Source organism: Mesocricetus auratus, unplaced genomic scaffold (assembly GCF_017639785.1).
Source record: "Mesocricetus auratus isolate SY011 unplaced genomic scaffold, BCM_Maur_2.0 Super-Scaffold_100014, whole genome shotgun sequence".
In the NCBI taxonomy this organism is placed as follows: domain Eukaryota; kingdom Metazoa; phylum Chordata; class Mammalia; order Rodentia; family Cricetidae; genus Mesocricetus; species Mesocricetus auratus.
In genome coordinates this window covers 12,537,024-12,556,891 of record NW_024429197.1, presented here as the reverse complement: position 1 = coordinate 12,556,891, position 19,868 = coordinate 12,537,024, and the positions used below count along the sequence as shown (strand labels likewise).

At 42.2% G+C, this 19,868-nt stretch overlaps 1 protein-coding gene and 1 non-coding gene across 26 annotated transcripts in view; both read left to right on the top strand.

Annotated features, from left to right (window-relative positions):
• Pum1 (pumilio RNA binding family member 1) overlaps window positions 1-19,868 on the top strand; it is a 107,549-nt gene that overhangs the window by 65,406 nt on the left and 22,275 nt on the right. For 9 of the 25 annotated variants that reach the window (XM_040756517.1, XM_040756509.1, XM_040756497.1 and 6 more), the window contains 7 exons: window positions 2,273-2,366; window positions 5,110-5,226; window positions 8,456-8,604; window positions 12,029-12,167; window positions 12,815-12,958; window positions 13,940-14,236; window positions 15,276-15,512. In XM_040756517.1, coding sequence (XP_040612451.1) covers window positions 2,273-2,366; window positions 5,110-5,226; window positions 8,456-8,604; window positions 12,029-12,167; window positions 12,815-12,958; window positions 13,940-14,236; window positions 15,276-15,512 — 1,177 coding nt within the window. The remainder of the gene's footprint in view (window positions 1-2,272; window positions 2,367-5,109; window positions 5,227-8,455; window positions 8,605-12,028; window positions 12,168-12,814; window positions 12,959-13,939; window positions 14,237-15,275; window positions 15,513-19,868) is intronic. The other 16 variants (XM_040756519.1, XM_040756518.1, XM_040756511.1 and 13 more) reach the window with 7 other exon arrangements.
• LOC121144180 lies at window positions 12,271-12,343 on the top strand. The gene has a single exon (XR_005881503.1). It is a non-coding gene; the product is annotated as a small nucleolar RNA SNORD103/SNORD85 (small nucleolar RNA).

The window sequence follows — 19,868 nt, the reverse complement described above, 5'->3', positions numbered from 1 at the left end:
ACATAATGAGTTATGCGCTGCTTCATGAAGTACATAGTGAGGAAAGTCTGATGGAGTGGGATTGCATCAAGTTAGGATATCCTCTGCAGTTACATCCTATATTATATCACCTTCATCTATCTCCCAGCTCCACACTATATTGAAGCCCAACAACAGTGTAGCTATTCAGTGAAATAGACTTATTCACAGTAGGGCTATGAGGGGTGGAAGAGGAGCAATTGTTGAGAATATGACTGTTTCAAAAGGCTTTTACCTTGGTTTTTGTTTACTTGCATTTTAATAATAAAAATAATTGTTATTATTGGTACTTGAGATTGAACCTAAGGCCTCATATATTCTAAGTGAATGTTCTAATGCTAAACTGTATCCCAGCCGCTTTAGGCAGGTGGATCTCTGTGAGTTCGAGGCCGGGCTGGACCGATAGCCTCCGAAACAATACAGAGAAACCCTGTCTCGTAAACCCTCCCTCTTTGCTGCCCTGCCCCTCTTATGTGGACTGTCTCCAGTTGCTAGAGACCCAATTGCTAAATCCACCCAGTCCCTCTGTTTCAGTGCTTTGCGTTTATTAGATGTATACAAGCAATGCCTTTCATTTTTATCAGCATGGTGAAGTTTTTCCTTAACCTTTAGAAAGGAAAGCCAAAGTATCTTAAAAATCTGCAGCAGATTATATTCCTTATTTGTATGCAAACTGGCAAGATAAAGTTTTTTCTGGTTTTTAGGAAGATTGAGGTATAGAGAGTAAGATATAGTTTAAATTAGCCACTTTGATCAACATATGCAACTTTTTATTAAAAATTTTTATTTTTAGATATATTTTATGTGTATGCCTGAATGCATACACTTATGTATGTGCACCATATGTTTACCTAGTATTCATGTGATTTTGGGAATTGAACCTGGAGCAAAAGAGTACTTTTGCTGAACCATCTCTCCAGCCCCTTAACTGTTTGTTTAAAATTAGCTTATGTTTATGTTTGAGACAGAATAAATGACTATTGTGCAAATATCCTTGCAGTGATAATTTAGCTGAATTGGGGGGATGGTACCTTCTCATGTTTTTTGATAAATATGCCTATAGTTTAAGGTCTATATTATCTGTTATAAGTCACCCAGTGATGTGAGCTGGGTTTTTTGATGGGTCCTGTAGAAAGAACAGGTGGTTGAAAGCTATTTTCTGGTAATAGGGCTGTTAGCAATTGCTCAGCCACTCAAGAAGTCTATGGAAGGAAACCTTTTGAGGCCCTTTACAGACAGGCTGCCAGTTTTCTCTTTCTTCATCATTCACAATAAAATGTTACGTCTAGGAAAGCAAGGAGAGGGTTTTTATTTGCTCACAGCTACATCCCTGTTCCTTGCCTATTACTCTATTAATATGTACACTAAGAAGCTGGGCATCGGTGGCACACGCCTATACTCCTCTGCATTTGGGAGGCAAAGAGAGGCAGGCCAGCCTAGTCTACTGAGTGAGTTCCAGGACAGGCTCCAAAACAATTAGAGAAAAACAAAAACAATTTTAGTGGGAAGGTTATATTTCCCTCTTAGTTGTGAACTAAGAAGTGTGCTAGGTATGATTTATAATCCAAATTTTATCCTTTTAAAATTTCATGTGCAAATGTAGGTGTCACAGCATGGGATGTTAGAGGACAGTTTGTAGGTCCTGGGGAATTAAACTTAGGTTGTTGGGGGTGATGTCAGGAACCTGCTGAGTCATCTTGCAGGTTCAGAGTGAAATTTATATTTCTGTTGTTTTAACTGAGTATGAAGAATAAGATGTAGGAGACATTGAAACTCCCAAAGTCAGACATTTCTCTAATTGATTCTTTAGGAAGATATGCAAAATTACTTCCCCAGAGAATCAAGTAAACGCATCTTCTCCAAAACATGAATAGATGATATTTTAGTGTTCATTGGGTCTTAAAAATTCTGGAGGTAGACCCTAACCCTTGGCATGCTAGGGAAGTCATTTTGCAGTATTCTGGCCCATTCAGGACTGTACATTTGCTGGTAGCAGTAGGGCTTTTGCATATGTGTGCATCTGTAGTCTAGGGAACATGGACCATAAAACAGTCTATGAAGAGGGGAGACCAAATTGAGATGGTAAGAGAAGAAAGACAGACTGAAGCATTATTCCTCCAGTTAGTGGAGCAGGTGTGAGGAGACATCCTGTTTTGTCAAAGTATCTTTTGTAACAGAGGCTAATGAAATGAAGACATTTAAAATGTCATTTCACAGGACAGTTCCCTAACTACAACATCTTTCTCTTGTTCAGCTATTCCAAAGACCCAATGCACTTGCTGTCCAGCAGTTGACAGCTGCCCAACAGCAGCAGTATGCGCTTGCAGCAGCTCACCAGCCTCACATCGGTAAGTCCTTAAGTCCATCGCTCTCTTGTTATCTAGGAGAGGTGGATGATGGGCGAATCCAGTAAATTAATCAGACAAAGTCTATCCTAGCACCTGGGAGACAAAGAGTTTGGAGTGTAGTGTGTGTTCCAGGCCAGCCTGGCTTATACAGTGAGACTCTGTCAGATAAAAGAAAAGACAACAGTGGATGGAATTCAGGCATTCCCTTGTACAGAAGTAAATGGCCTCTTTCTTGTGTCTACTAGTCTCTAGCCCCATATTTATTTTATTTTTGATGTGCTAGACCTGAACTCAGTATTTCTTTGGTGTCTGTTTTTTCTGTACCTTAAGTGTGTCAGAATTTAAACAATTTACTAGAGAAATGTCTACTGATACCTTCTAGTAAGATTTAGGCATCAGTGCTGGGTGTGTTGGTGCACACATTTATCTCAGCACTTGGGAGGCAGAGACAGGAGGATATCTGTGAGTTGGGGGGCCAGCCTACTCTATGGTGAGTTCCAAGCCAGCCAGGGCTACACAATATCACCCTGTCCCCCCAAATAAATAAATGAATAGATTTCATCATGAATGGGTCGCTGTGGTGATATACAGATACTGTATCAGCCTACAGCAGCATTGCTTTTATTACTTTAGATACACCTCCCCAGCCCCGTCTTCCCTTTCAATCTTTACCATGACCTTTCTAGTATTTGTACCTCTGTTTCTAGTTTTTTTTTGAGATACGGTCACTCTGTAGTCCCAGCTGTCTTCAGACTCATGTCAGTTCTCCTGCCTTAACCTCCCAAGTGCTGATATTACAGATGTGACTACTGTAGATGGCAACCATCTCAGACTTTCTTAAGGACTCTTCAAAACAAAATGCCATGACTGCAGATAAGTGGGTTGGCAATTTCTTTTTTCTTACTTAAAATGTACACATAGCAGGGCATTGCTGTCGCCCGCCTTTAATCCCAGCACTCGGGAGGCAGAGGCAGGCAGATCTCTATGAGTTCGAGGCCAGCCTGGTCTACAGGGAGAGTTCCAGGAAAGCCTCCAAAGCAATACAGAGAAACCCTGTCTTGGGGGAAAAAAAATCCACAGATAGGAGCTCGTATCTATGTACATTTTAAAGGACACAGCAGCCCTGCACATGGTATGCAAGGAAGAATGCTTAACCACAACCTAGTTGACACAAGAGCGGGCCAACACTACACTGTACTATGTAGTCTTTATTAATACCAATATCCTTTTGAAAAAAAAAAGCTTTTGATGAGAATAAGTCCTTAATAAGTGTTTAAAACAATTTTAGTAGTAAAATTGAAAAGTTAATATGAGTTTAAGATTTTGAGATGAAACTTAGTGTATACACAGTGAGTTCAGTGTCTGCTCAAGGTGCTAGATTGAATTCCCAGGGCCACAAATAAAACAGCAAAATTAATGCCTAAGAATCTAGTTGGCTTTAAAACTGTAACAGGGACATTCTGTTTTTGAAGATCTATCTTTCTGTCTACATGCCAGAAGAGGGCACCAGATTGAATTGTAGATGGTTGTGAGCCACCATGTGGTTGCTGGGAATTGAACTCAGGACCCCTGGAAGAGCAGCCAGTGCTCTCAGCTTCTGAGTCATATCTCCAGCCCAACAGGGACATTTGTATTTTGGAAGTAGTGGGGTTACCTGACATTCAGGAGGCTTTGGGTTTGGTCTTAGCATGGAACCAAAACAAAAATGGTATGTAAGTGATTCGTTACCAGTATTTCTTTAATAAAGATGGGGAGGGCGTCTGCAAAATGGTCTAAACTGGGTATGGTAGTCTACCACTTGGAAAATTGAGGCAGGAGTATAAATTCAAAGCCAAGTTAGGCTATAAAGTGAGAGGCACCCCCCCCCCATTTCAGAAAACCAGTCAAGACTGGGTCCGTGCTTAATGGGTAAGAGTGTTTTCTGGGAAAGCAAGAAGATCTGAGCTCACATCTCTATATTCACACACAGGCTAAGTAGATTCTGCTTGGGGGTGGGTGGAATGGGAACAGGGAGGTCCTAGGAGAGCTTGCTTCATTTACAGCTATAAAAATTCTCTTAAGAAATACTGTAGGAGCCGGGCGTTGATGGCGCACGCCTTTAATCCCAACACTCGGGAGGCAGAGGCAGGCGGATCTCTGTGAGTTTGAGGCCAGCCTGGTCTACAGAGCGAGTTCCAGGACAGCCTCCAAAGCCACAGAGAAACCCTGTCTCGAAAAAAAAAACAAAAAACAAAAAAAAAAACTGTAGGAATCCACCAAGAAGGGGGTCTCAATCTGTGCGCGTGCACGTGTTGGGTTGTCAAATGACCCATTCACAGATGTCAAATGTCAGATACACTGCATGATGAATATTTGCGTTATGACAATAGCAATGTTATATTTACAAAGTAGCTATGATATAATTTTTTTTGCTATGATATAATTTTATTGTTGGGATTTACCATAACATGAGGAACTGTATTAAAGGGTATTAGGAAGGTTGAGAACCACTGCTATAGAGTTCTGTGCCCATTGTCTACCTCTGTCCTCCCTGTGTGTACACACACACGCACGCACGCACACACACACACACAAGTCACTATGATTTTTTTTTAATATTGAAGGGTATATATCTTTGTAAAATTCCTCTCTACTCAGCCTATTCTTCTTCCCTTTCCTTCCCTTCATCTATAACCTGGAATGTTAGCCAAACTAGAAAGATGTGTTGTAGGGCTGCAGTTTGGTCGTTTGTTTTTACTGACAGGTATGTTTCCAGCAGGTTTAGCTCCCGCTGCATTTGTCCCCAACCCATATATCATCAGTGCTGCTCCCCCCGGGACGGACCCCTACACAGCTGGATTGGCTGCAGCAGCGACACTCGGTGAGACATGTGCTGCATGAGGGATTTGCTCACCTGCTAGAAAAGTCCTTTGAAACAGGCATACCTTATTACTACTCTCCAACAAAATCGTCTTCCAATTTCAATGTCTAGTCAGACTTCTCTGCTTAGCTATTACTCATCCCATTCTGCCTAGAAAAACAAGGTGATCACCTATCCTTGACCACAGTAGCTTGGATCCACTGAATTGCTTGCTCATGTTGTAGGTTATTTGCTCAGCTGTTTTCTGCTCGTCCCACAGGGAATGGACTATTTCCTTACCTTCTTGTCTGGTGGCTTCCACTCCTCCAAAACTGCATAGCTTGTAAACATAAATGTTACCTTTCTCCCTTATATTTCCTCTCCCTGCTCTGTAATATGGTATGTTGCTGTTATTGTCACACACAGCCTTGGAATTAGTATTACAAAGTAACTTCTGTCTGAAGATTGGCCGAGGCTGGCTCCTTGTATATTGTCCTCTCTTCGTGACTTGTGTGTAGCACCTAGACCTGTGCTCCCCTCTTCCTCCTGCATGGCCACATTGGCTCACACACACACCACAGCCAGCCCCATCTGTTCAGGTTCCTTACTGTCCCAGCTTTGACCTTGTCTCCAGACATGTCATAGTTTGTACCTGGGCTTATCTACCTTTAGTCTTGATTCCCTGTTGTTTCTCTATTGCTGACACCTGTGAATTTTGTTTCCTTGTGGATGGAGTCATGATGTTTTTGTCCTTGTTTTCGAAGTCAAGTACCTTTTTCCCTTTGACTCTGCATGGCTCAGTTGCTGTCACAGAACAGCCATAAATGTTAAAGTGACTTCAATTAAAAATGAGGACAAAGACAACAACCTCTGAGGCCTTTGAGTATGTATACACACACCCCTCTCAGTTGCTCCTTTCAGCTAATTATCAGTGGGAGATTTCATCACTTGTGTTGTCTGAGGTTCATGTTCCTCCGTTGGGTAGTTTTCAGTGATGATGCCATTGCAGTTTGACATTTCTTAGATTGATCTTCAGAATTGCTTGCCTGGTTATGATGGCAGCCTGTTTAGTATTGCCCTTTGCTCTCCCTGTGAGCAGAGTAGAAAACTCTGTCTGGCAATGTGATCTTGACTGACTACCATTAAAATTTGCCTCAGACCTGTTTGCTGTGCACTGTCCTTTGTGCTTTTGTTTTGTTTGAGTTGTTCAGGAGTGACTTTAAAACGGAGAAATTTGGATTTCAGAAAACTCTCTATTAGGTGACATAGTTTAAATCTGTGTGGTCAGGGTTTTAGCTAGGTTTGATTTTGTGACATTGAACAGCTGTGGTATCCTTTATTGCATCATAATATAACAAAATAATATAATAACATGTGCTATGTGAAAAGGGAATGCGTTTCAGTATGATGAATGTGTAGTTAATGAAATGATAGACTGGTGGTTAACAGTTTGCACATGAGGTAGACTGTAAGTAATTAAATGGTTTTCAATGAAAGGAAGTATTTTGTTAACACAGAAACTTAAGCAGGCATTCTGATAAGCCAGTTTCAACTAAACACTTTGGGTGCTTAATTTCTGCCACATAACCAAGGTAGAGTAATAGAAGTGCCAGGTGAAGGATTTGAATGTTTAGTTTTTAGGGTGCTGTCCTTGTAGGCCACACTTACCTTAAGTCCATGGGGCAACACTCTTAACCTGCTATTTATCCCTGCTGTGTGAGCAAGGAAACCTATGCTCTGGGAACTCCCTTAGGTATCTTTCTGCCCCTTCCCTTGCCTTTCTCTACCTAACTAGTATTTGGACCCTGCTCAGACGAGTTTGGATTGATTGGCTTTCTAACTGTTTAGGTTCTGAGAAGTCAACAAATCATTTTAATCCATTTGCTTATTTTAACAAGATGGTTTGTATTGTAACATAGCTATCCTCAAGAACACTCATTTTGCAGCTAGCGGTAGAGTTTCACAGTGGGCATTCTCCATCATGCCAAGCCCATAGGCACTGAACAGCACCCAGCTAGAAATGTTAAAACCTATCATTAGGCAGTGGTGCAATCTGACTTGTGCTTTAGAAACAGGGGAGTGGTCACCAGTTTATTTTTGTTTAATGACAAGCAGCTCCTCTGCATGCAAAACTGTACTTTTTGAAACAGCTCTTTGGAACACACTGTCAGCGAGTCAGGCTGCACATGCTGTGACTGAGAAAGAAAACTGCAGGAGCTGTCTTTGAATATTTTGTCCCTTTTTCTTTCTTCTGTAAGTTATTTATATAAAATATGCTCACACAGTTTCCCCTTAGAGCCCTGCCACTGCTTGATGGTGAATACCATCACCAACTTCTGCATAGAGTTTTGACCTAGGCTGAGGCTCTATCTTAGTTGCTCTCTGAGCCATCATTTTATGGTCAGATTTGCTGCTTTGCTCTGTGTTCAGGAACTGAGAAGGTGAACTGCTCACTTGGCTTGGAGCAGCGTAATTTCAGTGCTGTGGTCAGTGGCTCTGATCACTCAGAGTTAAGGTATGTTATGCTTTTGTTTCAATTGCAGTCATTGAAATTTAAAACTTGATATGTCAACATCTTAGTGTTGGGATAAATAACTTGTTATTTTAAACATGGAAGTAGAAAAAAAACAAGTGTTTTTGAAATTGTGTGGAGGAGTCATCTGGAGTTAGTGACACAAGGGCCTTTGTAGCTCTGTGAAGACGGAGTGCGGCTGCAATTTGTTCTTTCCCTTTCTGTGTAAGATCAGCAGCACACTTTGTCTAATGTCTGTTATGCATCTCTTCTCTCTCATGGGGTAAATATAACTTCTGGGTGGTTATGTTTGTTCACACCTATAATCCCAGCACTTGAAGCTGAGGCAGGAGCATCTCTAGTTTGAAACCATACCGGGCTACATAGTAATACTTTGTGTGGCAAACAAGACTTTGTCTCAGGCAGTTTCTCCTTTTGTTTAGCCCCCATCCCTTCAGGTCCTTTCCCATACTCTCTTCTTTCAATAGCTTTACCACCTTACCCTTCCTTTACTTTGTCTGGCTGTGGTACAGACCCACCTTCGGAAGACTCTGTCATGAGGATCAAATACAATCAACCTCAGTCCATCTGTCCCTCCCTCCATTGTCATAATTATTAGCTAGCATGAATCTTTTTTGTTCTTTAAGTTAATATTTCTTAGATCTCATCTTTCAAGATCTGAATAATCCTAAAATCATTATTTGTAAACTTCTTTTTCCTTTCTCTGGTTATTTTTAGGTCCAGCTGTGGTCCCTCACCAATATTATGGAGTCACTCCATGGGGTGTGTACCCTGCCAGTCTTTTCCAGCAGCAAGCTGCTGCAGCTGCAGCAGCAACAAATTCTACTCAGCAGAGTGCTCCGCAGGCCCAGCAAGGACAACAGCAGGTAAAGTCAACACAAACCACTCCTGTGAGGGCAGCTCATGGTGTGTGATATTCACAGGCAATATTCTCTTTCATTGTAGGCCAATGTGTGGGCATGTGTGCATGTGTTCAAGCCACTCGTAGGTGTTGTTGATCCTGGTCCTAAAACACTGAGCACCTGTATATGTTTGTGGCGTGTGTGACTCACAAGTGATGGCATTTCTCATCATAAAATGCTGAGTGCCTATGTGTACCTACCGGCATTCTGTTTTTGCTCCATTGCTCATTTAGCTGTTTATATTGTTGTTGTTGGGACCAGAGGTTATCCTCTGGTGTCAGGAGCCATCCACCTTTTTTTTGTTGAGACAAGCATCTCTCACCTAGACCTGACACTCACCAATTAGGTCGGACTGTCCAGCCATTGAGCCTAGGGATCTTCCTGTCTCTTGTTCTTTGTGCTGGGGATTGAGATCTGTTTTACATGCTCAGGCAGCAAACACTTTAGTGACTTTTGCGGGATTCCCATCTGGGTCCCATCACCGTTTCAGAGCCCCCAAAAACGCACAAGAGACTCTATTAGTTACAATGTCTAGGGCTTCTCATTGGCCAGTTCTGTCTTAAGTATTTATTAATCCGTAATGTATGTATGTATGACCACAAGGTCTTTTCTTGCCAAGAATGGCAGACTCATGGGTCCTTTCTTGCCAGGATCACATGGAGACATCCCACTACATTTCTAGAATCCTTCTCTCCTGCCTATCTTGCTTCCCTATTGATCAACAGTGTTTTATTCATCAACAATAAGAGAGACTTTTTTTTTTTTTTTTTTGGTTTTTACGAGACAGGGTTTCTCTGTATTGTTTTGGATACTGTCCGTCCAGCCCGGCCTCGAACTCACAGAGATCCGCCTGCCTCTGCCTCCCGAGTGCTGGGATTAAAGGCGTGCGCCACCACTGCCCGGCAAGAGAGACATATTAACAGAATGACATCTACTATCAACTGCCTGCCTCCCCACCCTCCCCCTTTCTGTCAGTCAGATAGAGTTCTACTATATAGACTTGGTTGCCCTGGAACTCACTGTGTAGACAGACCAGGCTGTTCCTGAAACTCAAGGATCTGTCTAACTTAGCTTCCTCCTGTGTGCTGGTATTAAAGGCAAGTATCACGACATCCTGCCAGAATTCCAGTTATGCTTTTAAATTTAACTAAGGAAATGGCACTAATTTTGTTTGCTCTTTTGGTACCTGTATGCCCCCTGACACATGTATATAGTGTTCTGCCTGTATGTATTCCTACAGGCCAGAAGAGGGCACCAGAGCACATTAAGGATGGTTGCTGGGAATTGAACTCACAACCTCTGGAAAAGCAGTCATTGCTCTTAACCTCTGAGCCAGTTCTTCAGGTCTCTTCTTCCCTGCCCCCCTTTAAGTCAAAGCCCCTCATTCTATGTAGCTCAAGATGGCCTGTATTCATTATGTAGTCTAGGCAGGCTTTGAACTTCCAACAGTTACATACTCAGTCTTCTAAGTGCTGTGATTTTAGTTGTGTGCCACTATACCAAGCATGATACAAATTTCCTGTGAGAGTTGTTTAGGGGGCTATATAGTTAGTTACCTAGCTAGCCAGTACACAATGGCTCTTGAGACTGAAAATAATACTTTCATTTCTCCATTCTGCAGCTGCCTGCTGAGTGCCACTTAAAGGGCATTGTAGAGTTTTGCTAATGGCTTGGTGGCCAAAGTAAAGTTGTGTTTTTAAAGACTGAACTTGAAATCACTATATTAAATGAGATCTTAAGTCTCATTTTAACTTAAATGTGTAAAGTTTTGCCTCATTGTGTGTGTATGTGTGTGCCTGATGCCTGCAGAGGTCAGCAAAGTGCATCAGAAACTGCAGTTGGGATGTTGTGGTTGTGAGCCATCTCTCCAGTGCACGCCGCACTCCCACCCAGTTCAAGACCTGGTTTCTCTGTGTGTCTTTGACTGTCCTGGAACTTGCTCTGTGGATCATATTGCCCCAAAACTCACAGAGATCCACCTGCCTCTGCTTTCTGAGTGTTGTGATTAAAGGTGTGCATCACCAAGCCTGACTACAAATTTGACTTAATAAGTTGTTAGGTGTATTAGTTGCTTTTCTATTGCTGGGGTAAAATACCATGACCAAGGCAGTTCATTGAAGGAAGGTTTAGAGTTTATGGTAGTAGCAACAGCTGAGAACTCACCTATCAAACTACAAGCTTGCTGTTATTAGCATACTTCCTCCCACTAGGCCACACCTCCTAGTTCTCCTGGAGACAGAGTAGTCAAACATGAACCTGTGGGGGCCATTCAGAATCACTGCTCCATACAAGATGAAAAGGAAAATAGGAAAATATTGTGGTTAGAATGTGGGCTTTGGTTTGGGAGTTTTCCCAGTTGTTTTAACCTCAGAGTATTAGCATGTGTGAAGCTCTGGATTTCATCCCCAACATCATATATAACTAGTGGAGGAAGAGTGATTAAAAGTTCAGAATTACTCTTAACTACATACTGCTTTTAAAGATCTCTGGGGGGAAAAGGGTAATATGTGTATGTATTGATAGACACCTCACATCTGTGGTTAGACCTCTCTGAACTGCTCCCTTCTATTCCTTTCTATTCTTTATGCCCTTGTCAGGAGTCTGACATTGCATTGTATCCCTCCCCCGTCCTTCCCAGTTTTTTTATGTATGAGTGTTTTGCCTGCATGTGTGTCTGGGAGGCCAGAAGAGAGAATTGGCTCTATTGGAACTGGAGTTATAGGCATTCGTGAACTGCTGTGTGGGTGCTGGGAATTGAACCTGGGTTCTCCCCAAGAGTTCTTAATGTTAAGCTGAGCTATCTTTCCAGCCCTGTTATTATCTTCCATATTGCCTAGGGTAAAATATACTTAGCCTGTTTATAGTTCTGTTTTTATCATCTGATCCATGGTAAGAGTTAACTATTTTATTAAAGAAACAGTCTCTCTTTGCTGTGCTTCACTGTTTCATCATCCAACTCCACCACCACCCCCCACTGGTTTTTGTTTTGTTTTGTTTTTGTTTTTGTTTTTTGTTGTTGTTGTTGTTTGTTTCTTGAGACAGGTTTCTCTGTGTATCCCTGGCTGTCCTCAGACTCAGGGATTTACCTGCCTGTGCCTTCGGAGTCCTGAGATTTAAGGCATTAGCCACCTCCACCGGTACACTCCAACTGTTTCTAAAGGTTGTATTTACAACTAAGGATACCAGAATGAAGTTTTACACATATAATGAGATGAATTGAATTTTTAACCTACTAGCTATGCTGTGGAATGAAACCATTATAAGAAACATTTTATTGCTGGGTGTTCCCAAGACAGACACACAAACACACACACATTTAAAAACTGCTGACTCTACTTAGGGAATATTAAACTTCCTGAGAGATGGCATTTCTCTGTCCCTTTCCTAGGTTCTTCGTGGAGGAGCTAGCCAACGTCCTTTGACCCCAAATCAGAATCAGCAGGGACAGCAAACAGATCCCCTTGTAGCAGCTGCAGCAGTGAATTCTGCTCTTGCCTTTGGACAGGGTCTTGCTGCAGGCATGCCAGGTAAAGTTGTGCTGATGTTCCTAACATTTCGCTGGGCCAAAAAAGTGTGCACTTAAGAAGAGTGGGCAATGCTTTTGGCTTGTCCGGGCCTGTATGATTCGGGACTGGCGGGGATGAAACATACTTGCCCTCACTTAGACCAGAGGTCATTGATGAGAGCTTTGTTCTGAGCCAGTCATTGGTCATCCTTACACGTGAGAGATCTGTGAGTTTCCCATTGATTAGAATGTGAGGTTTGCCTTGGCAGCCTTTTTCACCTCAGAGTGAAGATTGAACAGCCTTTTGGTTTAAATGCTTATATATTCAAATATATAAGCCTATGGAGACCATTTTTTTCCGAAACAACCACAACAGCTTAGAGTTACTATAGATTTTTAGCAACTTGAATACAGAGATTTTTGTTGTGGCATCAGAAGCTGCAGCACTCAGGCGCTTTCCCACTGTTGTTGTTAGCATGGCAGCACGGGTGAGAGGGTCTTGTAACTAGACAGCTGTAGGAAATGAGCAGGTGGCATTTACAGGAGGGTAGAACTTAGAATGGCTGTGTGGTTTAATACTTACAAGTGTGTGTTTCAGGAATTTCCACTTAATACTTTGCACAGTGGAGACTGACATTGTCTATATTTGTTGTTGTTCACTATCCCCAGGTTATCCAGTCTTGGCACCTGCTGCTTACTATGACCAAACTGGTGCCCTTGTGGTGAATGCAGGAGCAAGAAATGGCCTTGGTGCTCCAGTTCGACTTGTTGCTCCGGCACCAGTCATCATTAGCTCCTCAGCTGCACAAGCAGGTGAGCTTTATTTTGGAGGACTCCAGAGAGGGAATCAACCACTATTTAACTGGAAAATATACCCTGTAATATTTCAAAAGAGAATCAGAAGTCGTAAGGCAATCTGGTGGATTTGGATTCTGTTGTTGATTCTGAGGCACCTGGGTTAGATGTGAGATCATGCACAGGGAATGGTACTTCAGGCATTATTCACAAGGCTAGCAGCACATTGTTTTTCAGAGGGCTTTTGGGGGGGTGTTGTTTTGGCATGGGGATGTATTTCAGACATGGGTAACCTTGAGAACTGGCAGAATAATGCATTGATTGGTAGTGTGGTGAGATCTTCTATATTAATCTCTGTGTTGGTGGGTTGGTGGGTTTTTTTTTTTTTTTTTTAAGTTGGGTCCATAGCACATACTTCCAATCCCAGTTCTCAGGAGGCAGAGGCAGAGGCAGATGGATCTCTGAGTTAAAATTCTATTCCAGTAAGGGTTACATAGTGCAGCTCTGTTGCTGAATGAATACACACACACACACACACACACACACACACACACACACACACACACACACACACACACGAGAGTGACTGTCATAAAAAGAGCAGTTATGTTAAAAAGAGGATCTTGAAGGTATATAGATAAAGTAGTTTTGGGGAAAAAGTGTCCATGGGTGTGGATAGAATTTGAGATTTTAGGAAGTAGTTGTATGAAATGGATCTGTATAATGCTTGAGCCATTTGAAATTGGAGATATTTAAATCTTCCAGTAGAGAACTTGTCTGCTAGAAGTGGAATTTTCACTTCAAGTCAATAATAGGAATAGACAGTAAAAACTTTAGATGATGGAATCAAAGACAGATTTGTACAGTTCTTTATATAAAGGTCTGTGTCAGCCTTAAAAAGAGAATAGCATTTAAAGATTTTTTGAAAATGGATACAGTACAGTCTGGGTATGTGGCTAGTACTTTTCTTAGCCTAATGGTTTGCTTTCTTTCTCACAGCTGTCGCAGCGGCTGCAGCTTCAGCAAATGGAGCGGCCGGTGGTCTTGCTGGAACCACAAATGGACCATTTCGACCTTTAGGCACCCAGCAGCCCCAGCCCCAGCCCCAGCAGCCTAGTAACAACCTGGCTTCTAGCTCCTTCTATGGCAACAACTCTCTGAGCAGCAACTCTCAGAGCAGCTCCCTCTTCTCTCAGGGCTCTGCCCAGCCTGCCAACACATCCTTGGGATTCGGAAGCAGCAGCTCTCTTGGTGCCACCCTGGGATCGGCCCTTGGAGGGTTTGGAACAGCAGGTAGAAGTTAGACTGAGAGTCTGTTAAAAATCAATTTGTATAAATTTTATAATCTTTCTGGAACACTCACAGTGCATGACACCCTGAATAGATACCACATGCAGTTTGGATCAAATTTCTGGGAATCTAGTCAGCCCACTTGACCTTTGAGATGTTGGATTATGGAAATCAAGTTATGCTGCTGGGACCTCTTTTAGGTCCATTCTTATGTTGACTCTTACTTATGCTCACCTCGTCAGTTTGTTTCAGGCATTGAAAACTAAAGAGAGGTTCTTCCAGGCATTAGGAAGCATGTGGAGGGAACTAGGGCAGTGTGGGTGTTAAGTTGAGGGAGAAGGAATCACTGAAGGTCATAGGGCTGGGGGCTCCACATTCAGGATTATGCCCCCGGGACTTGGCATTAAGGGATATGCTGTGGAACATTGGGGGGGAAGGATGCTAGTCTGAAACATTCTGTTTCGATAGTAGAAGAATGCAAGAATGTAGTCTGATGGACAGTGGGATGCCTGGAGTGGTCATCAGCAGTGTGATTTCAGAACAGAAGGGCATGTCTGAGAGAAGGTGTACTGACTGGAGCTGTAATCTAGCAGTAGCTCCTGATGGAGCCCACCCAGACGATAGGCCTGCAAAAGACAGACGTGTGTAGTGGGGCAGTGCCCTGCTAAACATCCTTTTTCTGTATTCCATTTTTCTGCCAGAATCTTTTGGCTATTGAAAGGCTCTTTCTAGTTCGTTTCCTTTCACTTTCCCGTAGCTCATGTGGCCGTCAAAACTTTTTAACCTGCCCCCATCCAGTAATATCTGTGACACTATAGGAAGGTAAATTTGGCATATTTGTGTGATGGCTTGAATAAAACCTCTGTTAACCCAAGCCATGTCCTCTTTATTTATTACCCTAGAACTGCTACATTAACAGTTAGGCTGTCTCTGCTGACACATGTGCAGTGGTAAGGAGTCTGGATCAAAGTGTTAGAACAGGCCACTGGGCTTGTTCTTCAGAGAACAGGCTGTTCTTATCTGCATTGTTTTAATTCCATTTTAGTTGCAAACTCCAACACTGGCAGTGGCTCCCGCCGTGACTCCCTGACTGGCAGCAGTGACCTTTATAAGAGGACATCGAGCAGCTTGACCCCCATTGGACACAGTTTTTATAACGGCCTTAGCTTTTCCTCCTCTCCTGGACCCGTGGGCATGCCTCTCCCTAGTCAGGGACCAGGACATTCACAGACACCACCTCCTTCCCTCTCTTCACATGGATCCTCTTCAAGCTTAAACCTGGGTAAGAACCATTACTCTAACACCACCTTGAACGCTAGAAATCTTGCCACCAATGACATTACAAGAACTTTGCATAAGCAAAGAATATAAGTACTTTGTGGTCCCTCTATCCTACAAGTGTCCTGGTGTACTGTGCCTTTGGTAAATACCTCAAGTTGCTCAGGTTGTACCTGCAGCTTCACAACATTTGGGGATTGCCTAGCATCTGAATACATGCTATGTATTCACTGCAGCTTCAGTGTGCACATTTTACTCTCGGGCAAACACAGTAACCCTCATCACAGTGAGGCAGGAGGACACAGAGAGGAAAGCATAGTCACTAGTGCAGCACCTGGAATGAAACACCCTGAACATGTTGCTTCTTCCCTCCCCATGTATAAGAGTTAGTAGCTTTTTTTTTTCACATAAAGCTTTTCATCGATTTTTTTTGCCTGATTAAGTATTTATAAATCTGCTCCAAGCCTACAGTCTATTTATAACTGGATATAGATACTTTCCCCTATCATAAAAAAAACTTAGTTTTTTCCCATGGGTGAGATTTTTGACGATTCCCAACAGCAGGCTTTAAGAACAATAGGAAAATTATAGTAGTATTGGGCAGGGATGCAGATTTCTTATCCAGAAACAAGGCATGCCCCTCTCTCTTGTTTCTCAGGTATGGAATCGAGGTAATAATTTACTTTCCAGATGGGGAAATTTGAATTAGAGAAGTGGAGAACACATTTTATGAGCAAATGGCGAGGTGAGGGTGCTATTATTTTGTGGTGGTGACTTTAAATGAGTGTGTCCTAGACAAATCAGCAAGGGATATGTTTTCTAAAAGATTCTTCTTTTACTGAGCTCGTTTAAATGTGGCTTTGGATATGTGGCAGTGAGAACTGAATAATGGTGAATACCATGATTTCATTTGGAGAGAGACATTTGTAAAATGGTTTTATAACATCAAGGAAAGTTTGATGACATCTGCAATAAAGTTGTTATTATCCAAGAATGGTGTTGAGTTTGGAGACTGTGTGTGTGTGTGTGTGTGTGTGTGTGTGTGTGAGCACATGCGTGCGCATGTGCACGTGTGTGTCACACACCTGAATATGTATCAGAATGTGTATATTCTGAAGTGAAAAAAAACTTTCTTACTGACAGTCCTCATAGACAGATAAGTGGATGGGACATTTTGAACAGCAGTGTTTCTTAGCAGCTGAAAGTCTGGCTGCTGATCAGGAGGGGATAAGCTGAGAGAGATGGAGGACTGAATATTCATTCATTGCCTCAGTTTGCCTGCCTCACTTTTTGCACCACTGGAAAGTACAGGCGTGGGTTGAGTACCTTATTCCACATTTGGGGAGCCTTCTCAGAGCTTGAGTACCTTGCCTTGTTTGTCTCAGATTTGAGCAGAGTTTTATTTTTATTTATTTATTTATTTTGGTTTTAGGAGACAGGGTTTCGCTGATTGTTTTGGAGGGTGTCGGTCCAGCCTGGCCTCGAACTCACAGAGATCCTCCTGCTTCTGCCTCCCGAGTGCTGGGATTAAAGGTGTGGGCCACCACTGCCTGGCAGAGTGTTTTTGGTTTTTCGAGACAGGGTTTCTCTGTACTATTTTGGAGGCTGTCCTGGAACTCGCTCTGTAGACCAGGCTGGCCTCGAACTCACAGAGATCCGCCTGCCTCTGCCTCCTGAGTGCTGGGATTAAAGGCGTGCGCCACCAATGCCTGGCCCAGAGTTTTATTTTTAATATATATCCTTGTTATGTTATATGCCCAATGTCTTTTGAGCCAGCGCGTTATAACTAAGTCTATAAAGTTTTGTTGAGTTGTTTGGGTATTATTGTTGGTTTGTTTTGTCATTATTTTGGTTTTTAGATTTTTAAAAAAATGTGTTTGGGTATATGTATGTTTGTGCTCCTAGTATTTCCCTGATGTTCAAAGAGACCGGAAGGGAAGGTCAGATCCCCTGAAACTGGAGGTAGAGGCTGTTGTGAGCTGTTGTGTGTATACTGGGAATCCATCCTGGAGCCAGCAGAGTAGCCCGTGCTCTTCCTTGTCAGCCGAGCCATCTCTCCAATCTAGTTGTCTTCTAATTGAACTCGTTTAGAAAAAGAAAAATGGTGGCAGCCAGATGTATCCTGTCTGTCATTCCTATTTGCACTTGATCCTGATGTTAAATTAACAATGATGAATTAATTTTTATTTTCATTTCTTATTTAGATTGGTCATTGTTACATTATATGCCAGTAGATCCTTCTTATTGAACCATTTTCTGTTTTTTTTGGAACTTTTGTCCTACAACTCACATTTCGTGGGCGTTTTTCTTGCTTTGGCTGTTACACATAATACAGCTGTGAATATTTTAATGTAGGCATTTCTGTAGCTGTGCTGTTTCCCTTGGAGTAGATTGTGTATCAGCCTTTTCTTTTTGTTGGGATAGCATCTTATATGTTGCCCTGGCTGCCTGGAACTCACAGATCTGCCTACCTCTGCCTCTGCCTCTGCCTCTCAGGTGCTAGGTTGTATTCAACTTTATTTTGAGAAATTGTTCATCTGCTCTATAGGCTGGTGTAATGGGTTCCCTTCTCACCAGAAGTATACCAGGATTCCAAAGTCAATTTCCTTATTAACATTTTTTGTCTGATTGATACAGCCTTTTTAGTATTTTATTGTTGTTTTTATTTTCCATTTCCCTGATGACTTGTGATTTTAGGGCATTTTTGGGAGGAGGTTGAGACAAAGTTTTACCTATAGCTCAAGCTCCGCCCAAACTTGTAATCTTCCTGCTTTAGTCTCCCAAGTGCTGGTTTTGTTTGTTTGTGTTTTAGGTTTTTCGAGATAGGGTTTCTGTGTCTGGCTTTGGATCCTGTCCTGGAACTGGCTTTGTCTACAAGGCTGGTCTCAAACTCACAGAGATCTGCCTGCCCAAGTGCTGGTTTTATATGCCCTTACTTTAGAGCATTTTTTATGTGCTTATTAATCTTGAGTTATCGTTGAAATCTCTCTTCATGTGTTTATCTCGTTTAAAACTTTGACTTACTGGAATTACAAGAAGTCTTTGTGTTCCCGGTATTTTGTTTTTCCTATTTTAGAAATGTTGTCTTTAAAGTGTGTCAGGTTTTAATTTTGATAATAGTTACTTCATTGAACTTTTGGCTATCTAGGAAACATTTTTCCTAACTCAAGGTCTTCCCATGTTCTAAAAATTTGGGAGGGAGGGAGGGAGGGGGAGAGAGGGGTGAGAGAGAGAGAGAGAGAGAGAGGGAGGGAGGGAGGGAGGGAGAGAGGGAGAGGAAGGAGACACAGGTGTTTCTCTGTGAGTTCAAGGCCAGCCTGGTCTGCAGGGCGAATTTCAGGACAGCCAGGGTTATACAGGGAAACCTTGTCTCCAAAAACCACAAAAAAAGGATTCGTTTTTATGTTTTGAAATTGTGTGTGTGCGCGTGTGTGTGAGTCCAGAGTCATTGGATCCATGGAGCTGGCATTGTGAGCCACCTGACATGAATGCTGAGAACCAAACAGTCCTTAGGGAGAGTAGCAAGTGCTTTATCCCAAGTTTTATTTTTTTTAACTCTTAAAGTTATTGTGCTCATTTTGAGTTAATGTTGGATGTAGCCTGGTGATCAAGTTCTTGCGTAGCATGAGTGCCTAAGCTTCAGTCTTCACTACAGAGGGGCACTTAAGGTGTGGGGGTATGTATGTCACAGGTGGTGGTAGTGGGGTACCTGCAGGTAGACTGACTGCTAGGAACTGGACATGTTTGGGTTTGTTTGTTTGTTTGCTTGCTTGTTTGTTTTTGTTTTCATTCCTAGTCCAAGAGCAATAATTTGGTCAATAAATATTGAGAATACTGAAAATCAGAAAAAGACCAGAGAACTTGAGGGTGCTCGTGTTGGGTTTTGTATTACTTTAATGCATGGAGAAAATACTTGGCACACGCAGAATGTCTGCAAATTAACCAAGAAAGTTTTTCTCCTTCAGAGATTTGTATATACTTCTTTTCTCATTAATAAAAGAGCTAGTACATCAAAATTTGAATATAAATATGTAATTTAGGAGCATATTAGCTATCATTTCCTCCAGCTGTTTGAATTAAGTATTAGCATAATTTTGGCCACATCATTAACAAAGTCTATCTAATGCTAGCTTCAACAGTACTGCATTTTTTAGTGTATGTAACTGGAAATTGAGAGGTAGGGCAGTGTTGAGGATTATTTGTTCCATTATTTGACTCTGTTGGCAAGGATCTGGCTTCCTTTTAGTATACCTTCTGCCTTGGTCAGTGACCTGATGACACAGAATCTGACATTACTTGAAAGTTGTGTGTGTTTGTACTGTTCCTTCTTAGGCGTGCTTATTGTGACCAACACATCTGC